General features: G+C 40.8%; 2 protein-coding genes across 3 annotated transcripts; both read right to left on the bottom strand.

Moving 5' to 3' along the window:
• Positions 1–2,825: 2,825 nt before the first annotated feature.
• uts1 (urotensin 1) lies at positions 2,826–3,215 on the bottom strand (the record flags this gene model as incomplete). The annotated part of the gene is made up of 1 exon (XM_079179972.1): positions 2,826–3,215. One exon carries the CDS (start codon positions 3,213–3,215, stop codon positions 2,826–2,828), a length of 390 nt encoding a protein of 129 aa, XP_079036098.1.
• A 3,400-nt stretch (positions 3,216–6,615) lies between these two features.
• On the bottom strand, positions 6,616–17,091 carry mpv17 (mitochondrial inner membrane protein MPV17). 2 transcript variants are annotated; one of them, XM_079179962.1, is made up of 8 exons: positions 17,030–17,091; positions 16,326–16,406; positions 14,435–14,550; positions 13,418–13,510; positions 12,168–12,263; positions 7,875–7,907; positions 7,711–7,763; positions 6,616–7,432 (listed from the first exon to the last, which is right to left on the bottom strand). In XM_079179962.1, the coding sequence occupies exons 2-8, from the start codon at positions 16,396–16,398 to the stop codon at positions 7,363–7,365; spliced, it is 534 nt and encodes a 177-aa protein (XP_079036088.1). In that variant the 5' UTR covers positions 16,399–16,406; positions 17,030–17,091; the 3' UTR covers positions 6,616–7,362. The 2 variants fall into 2 exon arrangements, with proteins under 2 accessions (XP_079036088.1, XP_079036089.1); XM_079179963.1 differs by having other exon boundaries at positions 16,936–17,047.
• Positions 17,092–17,393: the final 302 nt, after the last annotated feature.

The raw sequence follows: 17,393 nt of genomic DNA, 5'->3' as shown, positions 1-17,393 counted from the left end.
CTGTGAATATGTTTCGATGTTTACTCTTCTATACAGGTTAACTGGTGCATATAGCCATGTGTTAGCTAAACGTCACGTGGGCAAGAGGATCTCCTTGCGATCCTTTTGTAAAAGGTGAAACTTGGTGATGTTGCAGTGAGCTTTTGATTGTGACTTTGGCCTCTGAATTGCATATAACACATTAAATAACGTACATTTCAACCAAATAAAGCACATTGTTATGCTAATGTTAAAGGTAATTCTTCATTACTTAACTATAAAATGTTTTAATGCCATTCATGATTGTTTTCTTCATGCTGTTACTCAAACGAACCACATGCTCCTCTTATGTGTGAGAACGTTGTTTGCATCCTGAGACTTTTGAAAACTGGGGTTCAAAACACCTGAATGTCAATCTTTAAATCAGATTATCTATATTCATGCATGAAACATTGTAATGTTACAGGTTTTCATGCAACAGCAGTGTAACCGAAAAGTAATCTCAGCCACAAGGCGTTGCGGTACTCGGTTTTGCGCCAGGTGACATCTTCTGAAGTCAAAAGTTCTGAGTTCTGCAGAATAACAAAGTTAAAGTTACGATGACACAAGCGTTAGTCATTTGCTTTGCATCTACAAAATGAAACGTGATGGCATTTGCAAAGCGTAACGATGGAGATGAACCAACACATGGTCACACACACACACACACACACACACACACACACACACACACACACACACACACACACACACACACACAAACAGAGGGTGATTAGGCAAAAGAATCACCCAACACTCCCACGGTTTGAACTGAGTCAGAGAAACAAAGAACTCAGAGGCCATTTCAACTTCTGTTTGTTTCTTGTCTCTCTCTCTCTCACTTTTATCTGTCTCAACAACTTGGACATTAGCTTCCATCGTGTCATGGGCTCCTCAACATTAATGGAGCTACAAAAATGCTTCTGTCGCAGTGATCCGATTCAACTTACAGTTGAAAGTGATGACAAATTGTCCACTCAAGTTTCATTGCAGTTCATTGGATGCCATTGGATGCAGTCGACAGGACAGAAACATTTGCAGTCCAAAAGCTTCCTCGTATTGGTTGTAAATTGGCAATACTCCCTGAAAGTAAATATTAGGTTTGTCCTAACATTGGGAATATTTTTGCCTGATGGTGGCGCTAGAGGAGCGCCGTTAGGTCAAAGAAGAAGGAATCGGGAATCAAATCAGATTTCATTTGTTTTTTGAGTTGCTTCGCCATGAACCAAAACTGATGGTGGCGCTTAAGGTCACAGGGTTCAAAACCATCATGAAGAATCATCCTCTGGGGGACATGAATATCCAAAATAATGTCCAATGAAATCTGGCGAGTAGGTGTTGAGATTGTGCTTTGACCAAATTGTCACAACTGACAGATGACACTTGGTAAAGTCCATTAACCCGATCACAAGCTGGGCGAAAATCTGTATATTTCCGATATTTCAATTTTCAGTGTCAGTTGTCTTTGGGAAGGATCTTTTTATAAATCGATCCATAAGAACCATACAGCAGTCACAAAAAGTTCTGTTTTTATCACCGATTAAAACACATTTATAATCAGAACAACAAGAGAATCAAACGATTTTTACTTTAAACTTTTTTATTACAAAATATAAATGGCAAAAAAGCTTTTTCTTATTTTGCGTAAACAATATGATCACTGTCAGACATAACTGTTTTTCGGAAAACAAGGCATTTTTTTCTTCTTTTTTGTTGTTGTTGAAGATTAGCATGCTACAGGTGATACAGTACCAGTGATAGTGCTCCCACTCAAACGAAAAGGACAGAAAAGAGGATGTTGTAGACAAATCAACATAAAGTGTGTTTTGTCTTTCCTTCCACCTCAGATCCATTTACAATCATGCCATTACATTAAGTTTGATCAATCAGAGTAGATTTAAAACAACTAAGCGACGGAGACGGGTTCGATCTCCATGGAGATATGCTTTTTGGATATATAATATTGTATCGGAAGGTAAAGAAAATAAATAAATAAAAATAGTTTAGCATCTTTGTTGTCTAACTTAAATGATTATTAGGTTCATCCTCAAGAAGGTTCCACTAAGAAAAAGAAAAACCTTGTATTTAGGTGAGTTCGTCATAAACTGGAGACCAGTGATTACCCTCTTTTTTATTCACCACTATATGTTGTTGGAAAATGTGGAGAAAAGTCCCTCTGAACCACAATCATTCAGTTATCTGGTGGTTACAAGCCAAACACCAATCATACACTCTACAATAGACGGATTTAGCAGCAGGGGCAAATCATTCAAAGCATGCGAGGTCACCCAATTTCCTGACAAGAAAGATCTTGAGAATGAATTAAGTCAAACTGTAATTTGTAAATATTTAGGTCAGCCCTGCAGTTCTGTCATTTTCATTTCAAGCATCAAAACATTTGATCACAAACACCAATGACAAAGACCAACGCTGCTCATTTCCGGATCAAATGTCCAATTGTGTCCAAGTGTTGAATTGAGAAACGATACCCGACAGGTTCTCGTTCCAAAAGGTCGTTGCGTTGTGTGTGAGGAAGGTGAGGAGTGGGGATGAAGCCAGGGGGCAGTGCAGGGGTGAGAAGTTGATTTCCATATTTTCCAACAAAGTCTTTAAATAACACGTAACAATGTACATGTTTTACTCGCGGATGCGGCGATGCGTAAATTGGCACCATCTGTGCGTAAAATGATGTGGAGAGGAAAGCAGGCGCACAAAAAAACAACGAATGTCAGAGGTCTTGAATACTTAAACAGCGGTTTGGCTGTTTTGATTAGGCATTTACAATACAATAAAAAAGAAATAGAGCTTTACTTCCCGACCTCGTCGAGGACTTTGCGGTTGAGCAGAGCCCGCTCCCTCTGGCTCTCCGTCTTGGCCATCTGGATCATATTCCTCAGCAGGTGGAAGGTGAGATCGATGGACAGCGGCGGGTCTTCGCTCCTTTTCAACAGCTGCACCGCGGTCCTCACCGCCTCGTCCTCTTCTCGGGGGAGCAGGTGCAGAGGGTCCGGGTTTCTCTCGCGGAGAAACCGCAGGATGCTGTCGCCGCGCCGGAGCACTTCGTCCAGTTGCTGCGCCTGGAGGCGGCCGCTGCCATCCAGCCAGCCGGGGAGGATGCGCGGTCGGCCGGCGGCGGGGCGGAGGTGCGACGCGAGGAGGACCGAGGAGAGGAGTAGGAGCAGTGGGACTGGCTTCATGTCCTGCAAACCAGAGGTATTTATTAAGATGGCACCACAGGCAGTTCATCACACAGACTCACCAGGTAAAGGTAGCAGCCAATCACACCACTACGTTTGTTGCACACTTTTGCAGTTTTCCCGACTGATGTAAATCTTTGTGCCACTATTTTTCTATCATGCAAGAATGAATGGCTTTAAGCTAAGAATCGGATGCCTGTATAAAAAAAAAAAAATGTTAATAATTTTGAATTCTATTTGAATTGAAGGTGATTTGTACCATCGTATTCCGTCGTAAATCTGGTAAATGTAATGAAGGCCCTGGATTATGATGACCTGGCTATTTTTTGTAACTATATGATGTTATCTTTCCTGCAAGAAGAAGAGCAAATAAGCAAATTGTTTGAACTTTTTAAAAGATTAAACTTGACCCAAAAAAAAGCTGAAAGTGACAAAAAAATGATTTTGTTGTATTCGCTAATAAGATGCACTTAAGCACGAGAGAATACAAACATAGCATCTCTAAAGATGCTCTGCCTGTACCGTTTGCCTTTTTTAACCTGCCAATTCAACACAACTTAACAATGAAAAAAGAGAGTAAATGAGAACCGCTCTATACTCACTTTATTCTCTCCAAATGCTGCAGCTTAACTTCGTGATCGGCCGATGCGATCTCAGGTCAGAGCTGAAAAGTCCCTGTGAGCGAGGACTGGAGAGGACGGAGGGCTTTATACATCCAGCCTGCTCCTTTGACGTCAATGCAAGCACAGACACCGGTTTGGAAACTGGACAACTATCGAGACAACAAGGCGATATAGTCTCGAGGGACAGCTGGGGGATGCTGTGATGACAGGATATAAAGGGTGCTTTTTTTAATACAGGTTTATTTCCTATATGAGGGACCTCCCAGGGTACTAGAGGGGCCCTTGAGGAGGGGGTCTCTGATGTTGAGGATTCAGCTTGAGGGGATCATCAATAAAATATTGGCACTTGATTTAATGCTCCTTTTTGGTGATGTGCCAAATAACACCTGAGATTTCAACTCTTTTCTAGCATTCACATATTTTGTATCTGTTGTTTTCTTTATGAAAGTGCACCACATGTTTGTGTCATTTGCGTTTGCAAATGTGCATCAAATTGCCTCAAATCAAATCACATAATGAAACTGGAGTCTGTGACACAAGTTTATCTAAAGACAACTTTTAGTAGTCGACTTCAGGCATGTTTTAGGTATAATTAAAGCACATTGAGGATTAGTGTCCTAGTTCCTTTCAACCCGAAGTGATGCAACAAGATGAAAAGCACAATACATCTGTGTCAATCAAATAACTCTTCAAACACTAAAGAAAAAGATGAAAAATCCTTTTAAACTCAGTGTGAACGCATCTGAATGAGCTGTCCATGGTGCTGGTGCTGTTAAAGCCAGTATCATACTTGACTGATGTGTAATACACATAACAATAAGTCATATATTATGATATTTTATGCTGATTAGAGGCATTTCTGAGGCGTTAACATACATGTTGACCCCCAAATACAGACAACTTACCTTCCAGGAAGCCACATGAGTAGATTGTTGTTGATTAAGAGATGCATTTCTAAACTACATTCTCAGGAGTTAACAGTAAAATTACAAAAAAAATCTTTTGTGCATTCTCTAATTGAGAAAACTATCGGTACATTTTATGACCAGAATCAGAACTTTTCCTCCAGGTTGTTGGCAGGGCTTAGTTGTCAGAAAGGGGACGTCAGTCACACGCTTCCCTGCAACAGTGTGTTTAAATTTGGCGATCTTTTTGGGTTCATTTGCTCCATCAAGCCACACTCTCTAATGCTGAAAAGTCGTAATCCATATCAACAAAGTATTTTTCCAAATTTAAATCGTTTCATATTTAGTCATGAATGTTTAATGTTATAGAGAAATACTATATTTGAAACCAAGTTTCCAGTGACTTTAAAGCAGAAACATGTTGCCCTTAAGGACCAGATAGTTAGTGAACATTATTCTGTTCATTTGTTTACAAATCAAACCAATAAAACACACCATGGAAGGCCTCAATGCAGTTTTGTTGACCTTTTCATCCTGAAAATGTATAACTTTGTTAATGCTTATGCATGATGTGCAAACTAAAAAATAAAACGGTCTCAGATCAGCACAAATAACTGGCTAAAGGTATTTTCCTTACCGGGGGGGGGGGGGGCTATTTGGCGGATTTTCAATGGATTCGTCAGACGTTCTCCGCTTGCTTTCCCCTGATATAGCCCAAGTGTGTTTGTGTGGTGTGAAAATAAATGAATGTGTGCAGTCAATTTGGTTGACAGCCCAGCTTAGCAGCCTCCAAACAGACTCCAGCCAGCCAACGCTAAGCCACACAAGTTAGCAAGGTCACACACACACACGCACACACACACTGACATCATGTACAAACCCTTTATTAGCTTAGATGCCACAGACGGACTTGGTTATCAAAAATGTGCACATTATCACAAAAAGATTCTACGATGAAGAATCTAAACTTCAACAGTGATTGTCGATGCACGATTGGATTCATGAGTCTGTTCTGCGGTTCAGTAACAATGCAGTTTAACACTAAATCATTAAATGACAATGACCGTTTAAAAAAAAGAAGAAGTGATTTCTTGCTATCGTGTTCGACGACAACTTCAATGAAACTCAAGTCCGTACGGTAAAAATAAAGCTAGAACCCGCCGCCAATTAGCTTAGCACAAAGACTGGAAACGGCTAGCCTGGCTTTGCCGAGGGCTAACAAAATGCAGCCAAACAGCAACTTGTTTTACAATTTGTTTTTTATACAGAGCAAACACATAACATGAATTAGTGGGTGCTGGTAGAAGGATTTTGTTAACCTTGGACGGAGCCTGGCTAGCTGTTTTCCCATAGGTTCTAGTCATTGTGCTAAGCTAAGCTAATTGGCTGGCGGCCGTAGCTTCATATTTATCGTATACAGCGGTATAATCTTACTCTGAGCAAGAAAGTGAACAAGTGTATTTCCAAAAATGTCAAACTATTCTTTTAACATCAGGTGTAGATGTGAAGAACAAGAGCTAGGGCTGCACAAAACATCTTGTTTTTTATCGTCGTCACAACGTCCACTAGAGCGCTAACCACACGGCAAAAGACTGCGATAATGCACTCCGGGATTTTTGTTAGTTAGTCAGTTAGTTGAAAGAGAATGTCAGTAGAGAAACCTATCACTTTCTGTATTGGTGCGTTTTGTGCTCAATAAAAAAAAAATGTGGAAAATAATTTCCCTTCATCTTTTTGTAATTCAACAAGCTGTTAGCTGTTTTATAGCAGTATGCTGAAAGCAGCGGAAAGGAAGAACTGAGTACACTTTAATGTCAGTTTATTTATTGCAAGAAATATTGTTATTGCATTATTTAACAAAGTAATCGCAGATCATACACATATCCATGATTTTTTCTTTCTTACCCTCAGAAGCCTCAAACAGGCCAGAATGCATTGCTACTTTTGCACAGACAACTTGTGCAGAGCAATCACTCACTTTGTGTACATTCTTCACAGAAACCTAAGAACAGGTTGCTTTATTGGGAAATGTAGGAAAAACAGTTACTTCAGTAGAAGTACACAGATGAGGCAGGTGAGTAAACCAAGTATGTAAATAACAATAGATTAGTACAAATCGTGGAACATCACTGATGAAAGAGACAAATGAGATGAAAATCAACAGAAGAGAATCTGAGGTAAAAACGTCCATTATAAGACTAATAACCTGTAACAAACAGCATTATTTCAAGTGGATAAGAAAAGTTTCCTTTGCAACCAGTGGGTGTTAATGTGTGTGTGTGTGTGTGTGTGTGTGTGTGTGTGTGTGTGTGTGTGTGTGTGTGTGTGTGTGTGTGTGTGTGTGTCTACACAAATCCTATTTCCATAAATATCAAACTTTCACACACATTTATGCAAAATGCAAGTTTGACTTTCAAGTGTGAATTTGTCATTCAGAGTAGACAAGCACTTTCTCCCGACCTTTATAAGTGAGTCAGTCACAGTTTTACACATTGGAAATATCAGAAGAAGTAAGTTAGACCAGAACGGCCCGTATCTCTCACACACACACACACACACTACAAAAGAGTGTAAAACCATCATCATCAACAAGACACAGGGCGGACTTGTGATGATTGCTCACATCTTATTGGCCTTCCAGGTCAGGTAGGAGTTCCAAGTAACAGCAACAATCTGGACGACAGCCAATCTGCAAGCAGGAGGAAGTTTCACGTGTTTGATTTGGACGTAACTCACCTGATCGCTTCATCGAGACGGATATCAGGCTTTTACAGACAACTACAAGTTACGATTTTATGACTTAACAAGAAAAAAAACCCTGCAGTGTTTAACTACTGTCAGACAAATATGCACCAAGACAACGCAACATTTTAAGTAATGCTAAACTGCATACAAATTTAGATTCTCATTCTTCACACAAACGTCACATGTGAAGGTCTGTATGATAATAAAGCCGTGCACTCTCACCGGTAGTGGAGTGGAATGAAGTAGAAATTGGCAATCTGGACTGGAGGCCAAAGCTGAAACAAACAGAGAACAATAAGATGCACAATTTTGATAAATATTGACTTTATTGGCCTATATGTCTAAATAAAATGGTCATGCTTACGGGGGGAAAAAAAACAACTTACGTAGTAATTTGAGATCAGGGCATCTGTGTAGTCCTGTGAACGTTTAAAAAAGAAGTTAATAAAATAAGTTAATAAATCAGTATCATAGTGAGTCACTCAGTGAAGAAGTAAAACAACTTTTGGAAGACATTGTTGCTCAGGAGTTGCTGACACTAGTTTGTCTCGATATTAAACATCTGCAAAGAAACTGTAAAAACCTCCGGCCTCCTGCTGAGGCAGCAGACTCATTCTCCATCACTGAACAGTTGAAGCCGGCGGTGTGGGGCGAAGTGACAAACGGTGATGTGTTGGTGTGGGAGTTTCGTTCCAAAACAATGCCGCACGCAGCCAGAAATATCAGCAGACGGCCAAGATATAGTTGAGTAATCGGTAATGATCGAGATCTCTACTAACCCTCTGTGGACACCGTATATTCTAGTCAATCTTTCCTTTCCTTTAATGTTCACCAGTCATGCAGAGGACACGTTACAAGTAAGAACGACATCAGAAACTAAAGGCTTCTGGGCAGTGCCTGTTAGATAATGGAAGCTAGCTTATTTGTAGAATAAACTATAGAGCAGGGGTCCCCAAACTACGGCCCGCGGGCCGGATGCGGCCCGCCTCCACATTTGGTCCGGCCCCCTGAACAATACCAGAGACGCATTATGATTTTTTTTCAGTCTGCACAATTAATCGAATTTTAATCAGCCAACCACCAGGGGGCGAACGAGATGAGAGCTGTCATGCGCGCACCCTGTAGAAGTAGAAGAGTAGAAGAAGTAGAAGAGACGGGAGCTTGTATCGCGCACGGCGGTGTTCCGCCCCGATCCGCGTGCACGATGCACCCCCCCCCCCATGGTCGGGCCCTAGGTCAAACGATATGTTCAGTGATGTGGCCCTCACAGGAAAAAGTTTGGGGACCCCTGCTATAGAGTGTCTCTAATAACGGGAAACGTGAATGAGTGAACTAGGGAGAGATGTCAGATACAGCTTCCGTCTCCGTCCATGGTTCTGAAATATGAAAAGCATTTAAACCTTTAAAACCTGCAGTATTTACTTTACAGACAAATACCTGTAGCTCCCCTCTCAGCTGGAGAGCAAACACATGATCTGAACTTTAGTACTTCTGTAAACCAATAAGCAGGTTTCTTACAGGATTTTGAATCAAGTGTACTTAAGTAAAAGTAAAAAATATAAGCATCAAAATGTACTTAAAGTACAAAAAGTAAAAGTATGCAGAATAGCCCACACATAGAAATACAAGTATTACAAATATTTAAGTATTTAGTAGCAGAAAACCTCAACATTTTACTGCTCAGCACTTGTACTTAGTAAGTTTCCACCAATGGGCACAACAATAAAAAAACAAAACATTAACATTGCAGTGAAAACTGAAACATAAAAATGTATTGAAATAAGTGAAAATGTGAGTAATCTAGTTAATGTTAGTGAATGATGAAACACATGGTGGTAGATGCAGACTTTTGGACTCCACAGTAAATACGAAAGGTGCGTGTGTGTGTGTGTGACAGCGCTGTTTGTGTGCTAACCACACACACACACACACACACACACACACACACACACACACACACACACACACACACACACACACACACACACACACACACACACACACACACACACACACACACACACACACACACACACACACACACACACAAACAAACTCTCTAACCCATCTACCTAAAGGTCACCTCAACATGTCCCGATACATAAAAACAACGAGCCAACGTTCCAGTTTACGACCTTTTATTTCTGGTTGATTTTATTTTTCTTGCCGGGTAAAAACGGTTTTCTAGTTACGGCCAAACGGGCTACTTTGAGCCATCTGAGGTGAAATTGCCTCAAATTGCTGATCGCCGCGTCAGAGACACGTCAGAGACTTTCCTCCCACTCTCTGCAGAAGACGGGAGTCTTCCTCAGCTCCTCCAGGGGTTGTAAACTGTTACTTTACAAGAAATGAATGCACTTCAGTGGCTCAAATGAACAGAACGATACAAGACGTGGGACAACATGTCAATCAAACTGTGATTATGGAAGACTGCTGCCAATTAAAAGGGAGGAAACAGCTTTTAATTATTTAAAGGCAAAGTCTTGATTGCACGTTAACCATCAGAGCGGCTGCTTTAGTGAGCGGCTCCGTTCATTTCTCCTCTCACATTTACTCCGGGCCAGGCGGCCTCTTTGTAATGAGCACATTTGTCATTTATTTTCTGTCCTTTCTGACATTTACCAGGTTGGCCTTTCAGGTCCAACGCGCCTCCTTTTGTAAATAATTGATGGTGACCAGCAGCATGCTGGGTAAGCAAGAGGCGGCGACGGACGTTTGAGCAGCTGGCACCAGAAGGACAGTTAGCTCTGACCTGGCATACAAATACACACACACACACACACACACACACACACACACACACACACACACACACACACACACACACACACACACACACACACACACACACACACACACACACACATATATATTTATATGAATGTATGAGTCACTCTCCAGCTATTTCCACAGTCCCCTCGTCGCTTCCTCCATCACAGGAAATAGTTTCTAATAATAATAATGAGAGGTGAGTGTTGGAGGTCGGATGCTGTGTACTCTCATTTACCTGGGCTCTGTTCACACAGAAAGGAGACTGATCTCCAGCCAGCTGGTGTCGAGTCTCGGGGAGAAATTGCGGAATCAAGTCAAATCAGAACGAAGACCAAGAGTCCAGTACCAACGTAACGCTACTACAAGGAGTGTTAACCGTTTATGAAACAGTCTATTTAATAGCGACTGTGCTTCATGACGGGCTGGTCTTGTAGACCCGAAGAGGATCTACATTTTGACGGTGAGTGCTACGTTAGCCAGTTTAATGGATTTTAAAAGGTTTCAAAGTCGGTGATTTGTCCCCCTTCCTCCTAGACTGGAGCCAATATGTCGATGTTGTTTATGAAATACATTGTGAGACTTGGTGTTAATTAGGGGTGGACGGTATAGAAGGTACGGAAAGTACACAGGTATGAATTTCCAGTATGAATGACATCAGTTTTAGGCCATACCAGCCCTGGATTCAAGATATGAATCAGCACCGCAAAGCCATTACGAGCATGATGACCAACATGCATCAGGCTATCTACAGCAGGCTGTATACAGCTGAGAGGCTAGACCACTGAACCTATTCATGACCAAGTCTCTCGTCAGAATGAATGCATGTGCAAACCAGATCAAGACCCAGAGGACACGAGGCGACCGCGGTGCTCACGGAAAACACCACAGGGGCCAAAACCAACAAAAATATATAGATAGATAGATAGATAGATAGATATATATCTTGTTGTTGCTTTAATAAACCAAAAAAAGTGTTTTGTGAATATTTTACAGCTGAAAAACAACCATGGCGAACAGAAAAGAGAGTTGAATGGAAATGTTCGCCACATCTGGAATTTCAACGAAACCCGTTTCAAGTCTTTTTCTTATGTTGTTGATATTAATTCAAGTGTAAAATATTTCTGTTTTGATTCACAGTGATACATTAGGCTCCACCTCCTCGTTGAGCCTGGAATGAAAGATTCATGAATGGAAAAGGAGCCGAGGACAGATGAGGTCAAAGGCTGAACATCACCCGGCTTATTTCACACATCACAACTACTAAACATTGGAACACTCGTGTAAGGATACCAATAAAAGAAGGAGTTGGACTATTTTTGTATTCTGCATGTTTGAGGAAAACACATGCTGCATCTAAGAGTTTAGGTCTGAGAGTAATTAAGAGTTATTAAAAGTGACCCATGGTCCAATTCTGGACTCCCAGGTGAGCCTCTCTGAAAGTAGATTTTGAAGAGATGACTTGATCTTCTAGGAAACGGAGCGGCCTTGTTGTCAGTCAGGAGATATAACAACGAGTTTACAAAACAAGAGTTGACAGTGTTTCTACTTTTTAACCTTCCTGTCTTGGCAAACAACAAAAACCCTCGACTCAACTTTTGACAGAGAGGACGGAAGCAAAGAGTACGCTGGCAGATGGCTCCCATCTTCTCCCTCTGGCAACTCAAAATGTATTTAAGGAGTCCTTCGTCCCAAGAGCCAACAATATTCCCACCTCCGTCAACAAAGTGACCCGACCTTGTCTGTGTTTGTTTTACTAACCGCTTGTCTGCCTTTTATGTTGTTGTGTCTTATTCCCCCCCGGTGGACAATAAAGATATATTCTATTTTAACTGCTGCAATAAACTCACTCTCACACACACACACACACACACACACACACACACACACACACACACAGCTAAACTCACCCTCTTGAGCTTGGTGACGTTCTCCTCCACCGTCAGTCCGTTCAGAGCACCGGAGATACCGAGGAAGGCTCCCAGGAAACACGGAGCGAAGCACAACTAGGACACAGGAAAGGAGAAGAAGAGGAAGTCAACTTCAGAAAAGAACGCGAGAAAAACAATACAAATAAAAATCACCTCGGTGATGGTTAAATACTTGCCACCTGGAGTTAAAGTCTATTAATGGGTGGCATGTATATATAGAAATTCTCATTTCCAATCGGTGCCGTTTATACTAAATGTGAGGAAATCTAATCTGTTAAAGCTGGTTGAGCTCTGGTCTGATTTGTGAATATTATTCCTGTGAAGCTACATTTGCCTCCGTACAGCGATGGTACATGTTTGGTCTTTGGACGAGGCGTCACTATAGTCTCTGCTCCCGAACTTCACACTGGACCAACCCCGGGGGCTCGATTGGAAAGTTTTTCCTATATTACAAAGTTAGGTCACGGAAATGTGTTCTTGGAAAGTAGTAGCTGAATCCGTCTTCATTTTAGATCGACATGGATTAGTTAAAACGCTTTTTTGGAGAGTTTCCAGTATTATAAACATGTTTGATCAGAGAAAAAAATAATGCGTCTGTTCTGTAGTGGGTTTATTCTAATCTGCCTTTCTATGTTTTTTAATCTGCTGCCGTTTGATTGAATGAAACACCAGAGGGCAGAGTGGAGAGACTGCACAGCCCTCGGTGACAGAATTTGACAGTTTCTTCCCGACAAAGAGACGTCCGTCATCCTGATGGGAGGAAATTGTGCCTCTGTGGTCCGGCCTCATCCGCCCCGTTAGGCCCAATCAATGAGCGCAGCCTGAGCTGAAGACTCACAGTGGTATGGGTGTATCGTTGAGCTAGTGTCCACTTTGTTTGCTGAAACCACTACTGTTCATTCGCCACGCTCCCACACCTTAAACATCGAAGTCAAGGACTCAGCGCGGCTTAGTTTAGACGCGGATCAAGGCTAATTACTGTTACCACAATGAGAAGTTCTAGAATTAGAACTAGCAGGCTTCACAGAAGCTCACAGGCAACATTTAAAAAAAGAGATAGAGAGAGGATTGATTGTGTGAGCATCAGAAAGAACTACAATTTATATTCCTGCACAAAATAAACAAGTTCAAGCACTTTATCTATTTTATTTTCAAACTTCAAGGACCCGTGGGAGCCATGAGCAGCAGCAGGTAGCAGCAGTAGAAGAAGAGCGGGATGCTGTTCTCACCTGGTCAACCAGCATTTTCTTCATGGCGGCACTTTTCGTTCCTCCAACCACCAGCCGGTCCAGAACTTTGTACCAACTGCCGATTACTGGACCCTGAGTTGTAAAAAAACAAAAAGAAATGATGATTAACTTATTCTCTAGCTCGGAAGGTTTTTTTTTAAAACCATTCCACTAAACCATCACACTAAAGAAACCTCAGGGGCTTTCTGTCCATCGCTCCCTGAACTTTAGTGTCTGCATGCAGACTGCACAGTAATTGAATTTGAGCCACTAAACGTATATTATTCATGTGAGGAAGTCTGATCCATGATGTATGAGTTATGAGACAGTCGTTACCTTCCAGATGAAAGAGCAAACATGTCTTAATGAAACACAAATCCTGTGCGCGATTGAAGAGCCGTCTGTAAGACGGACGTCTTCTCTCCATAATTCATAAGGACGAGGCAGCCGATTGGACGAACATAAGACGATTATGGAAATATAAATAAACTTTGCTGACGTCGGGTCGATGTCGAAATGAATCGTGCAGCTGCCACGGGACTTGAAGGTGAGTGAATTCACAAACAAAAGGCATGAAGAAGAAACACTGGGCAACATGGATGAGCACGTTAGCGCATCACACGTCATCTACAAAAGGGATTTTGATGCTGTTGGATGTTGGCCGGCTGTGGCTGCGGGGCTGGAGCGGGTGGTCAAGGTTGACGGTTCAATCCCTAGTTGATCCCCGGGGCGCTTTACAGTTACAGTCGAAGAATATAACTTTTTTTACCATACAGCTTCATTTTGATTTGCTTTCTCATATCCAATAAATAGCCACAATAAAAATCCCATATCTTGTAATTATATTATTTTGAAATTAATTTAAAAACAATGTTTCTTTACTTGTTTTGCGTATATGTGGACAAGCGTGTTAAATCATGCATGTTGTTTATGACGGAATAAAATCACAAAACTTGCCACACCAACACTTTTTTAATTTATTTATGTGTTAACGACAAGAGTCCAGGGGACGCTTACCACGAAGAAGAAACCAATGCTCATCATCTTGGCCGTGCGCCGCACGTTGTGATGAGCCAATCCTCTTCTCTCAATCAGCTGTTGGGCGATGACGTCACCGACGCCCACCAGAGACCCTGGAGGACAAACAGGGAGACAGATGCTGTGTCTGAGCACGGCGGCGACACAAATGTACAAATGGAGACGGTGTTCTATATTTTTCACATATCTTCTCTGCAGCTACAAGAGAATCTGTCAACCTGTATTCAGGTAACATCTTATTTAGACCATAAATACAAGCAGTCAGGTCACAGAAACTGTACAGATATATATATATATATATAAAAATTCACTTTAGGCAAGTTTATCCTTGCCAAAATAATTCACACTGTTGTATTGAAAATCTAAATATACTTAAAACTACTAAAATGGCACCAAAAATTACAGGAATCTCTTTATCTTATTCTTTAAACAGGAATATTGTGAGAGTCAGTTTTGTTCTTTTATAATTCCTGTAGGAATTCCTTTAAAAAAAAGTACCTCAAAAATGTTACTTGAGTACATGTACTTTGTTACATTCCAGTACTACTACTAATTGTAAGTCTTACAGTTTTGACATATTTCATTTAAACTCTATCTCCTCTGGTTGATGACGTGCTTCAGACAGATGGGGAGCGCTGCCTCCATCTAGTGGTGATTAAACCGCACTGCGATGAAATACTAAAATCCATTTTTTCAAACATGAACATTTAAACATCTGCTCAGATATTCTGGGACACAAGAAGAGTTACATTTTGCAGTGATGTCATGTTCGACTGTGGTCAGATTAAGAGATACACAACAGGTCTGACGTGCTTTTCTGCACTTTAACGTCATGTCGCTGACTTTTAGAGGAAAGTCACTTTTTGGAATTTCTGGGAATGTTTGGACAAAAAAGGGTCAAAGGTCAAGAGATCTGATGTCAGAGAGTGTTCCTCTCAAGCTGTTTGGGAAACTGCCTGAGCTATACGCTTCCCTTCTCACGTCCTAAAAAGCTGTTGTTGCAGCTTCTACCGAAAAGCAGTTATTTTCATCATTAATGAATATTTGTATTATTTGTGTGAAAACTTAAGTGATATGATTATGGCATCAAGCTATTTTGATTGCATACGTTTTGTTTTGTTGATAGAAAACACATCTTACGTATAGTGACTCCATAGACAAATGCTCACAAGTTAAAAAGAGACAAAATAGGCATTTTATAATTGCTTAACTTGTCTGATGAAGCTCTAAATACAGTTATGTTACAAGGAGAACACACTCTCTCACACTCACACACACACACACACACACACACACACACACACACACACACACACACACACACACACACACACACACACACACACACACACACACACACAGTGGTCACTCAGTTCAAATGCCTCTTTGTTGATTCTGAAACTGGAGCAAAGGTCCAGCAGTTAAAATGTTAGGCCCCCCGTTTCAGTCATCACACACACTTTACTGTACCTTACAGTGAGCTCACGTGTGAGAGAGACCATGTCGGCACTTTGACTAGGAGAACTTAATGTGGAATATATAACACATGCAATATATTTGTATACATTTATACAACATTTAGGTACATTTAGGCTACTCAAGTACTGTACTTAAGTACTATTTTGAGGTATTTGTAGCCTACAATTCAGAGGCAAATATAACTTTGCAGATTTAGATGATTAATACTCAATATAACAACAATGACTGCATCCATAATTATAATCCAGCATTAAAATATCTAACATTCTGAAATGAGCCATTGTGCATATTGAGTAATTTACTTTTGGTACTTTACGTTATGCAGTATATATATATATATATATATATATATATATATATATATATATATATGTAACGTTAGTGTTCCTACCAGCGGTCACTAACTGTACTGTCCAGGGGTATTTGGTCATCAACACTTGGTAGGATCTCCACAGGCCCGCCATTCTCCCTGCTAGGAAGAAGAAAAGAAGAAAATCATGAAAAGCGATGCTGCAAAAACGTGATGTTGTCCAGTGACCCGCCCACCGCCCCGGCAGGCAATGTGACTCAAACCAAGCCACCCCGCTAATAAGCTCCGTGATAAGGTCAATTACGGCTTATCGATTAATTAAAGTAGTAAAAACTGCTACCTAACACCCTCCACTGGATGAAACTGAGACATTGTAATATAAAGTTAGTTTGTAATTAAGCGGTGTCAACGCCGAATTGAAGAGTGGCTTCAAATAATAAAGTTAAAACATAAAACAGGTTGTGATAGATACAAACAACAACGAAAACAACCAAGAAAACTTTAAATTGTCACATTTTTTAACTCGGTTCGTCGTAACGTCCGGTCTCGTTCTGGCTAGAGGTAACGTTAGAAGTCAATATTAGCAGCAATTAGCAGTGTTGCGTCTTAATTAACGTTGACTGCGTTTATCCAGGTTGTTGCTAACTAGCTTAAAGTCTGTAACAACGTGTGAATCAAAATAACTTCTAACCTTATTCATTTCTTTAAATGTTCACGAGCTGCTACTGCTCACAAAGACAACTATCACCGCACGAAACACAACTTAAACGTGTATTAATACTTACTACATTACAGTCAATGTATGTCAAATGTGCACTTGAGCCCCGGCTCCACCGGGTGAGCTGCTGATGATGCCTTCATGTGTCTGCATCGGCTCCGAATTGTGAGTTCCTGGTTACACAAGTACACTTCGTTGTAAATTATATCAGGAATTACTCAAGTAAAGAGCTAAATTGGGAGGCTCTTAACTGATTTGTGTTGAAGCTAAATATAAATCAAATAAAAACTTAAAAATTACAACAAATTAAAGATGTTGCACAAAGATGTTACTGCTCGGTCAGGTAATGTCAATATTTTAATTGATTTAGTTGTGTGTGTAATACTAAGCAGACAGTCTACAATTGTCTTTTGGACATTGCATTAACAGAA

This window comes from Pholis gunnellus, assembly GCF_910591455.1.
Source record: "Pholis gunnellus genome assembly, chromosome: 19".
Taxonomy (NCBI): Eukaryota; Metazoa; Chordata; class Actinopteri; order Perciformes; family Pholidae; genus Pholis; species Pholis gunnellus.
Note: the sequence above shows the minus strand (reverse complement) of the source record. Positions and strands in the feature narration are given on the sequence as shown.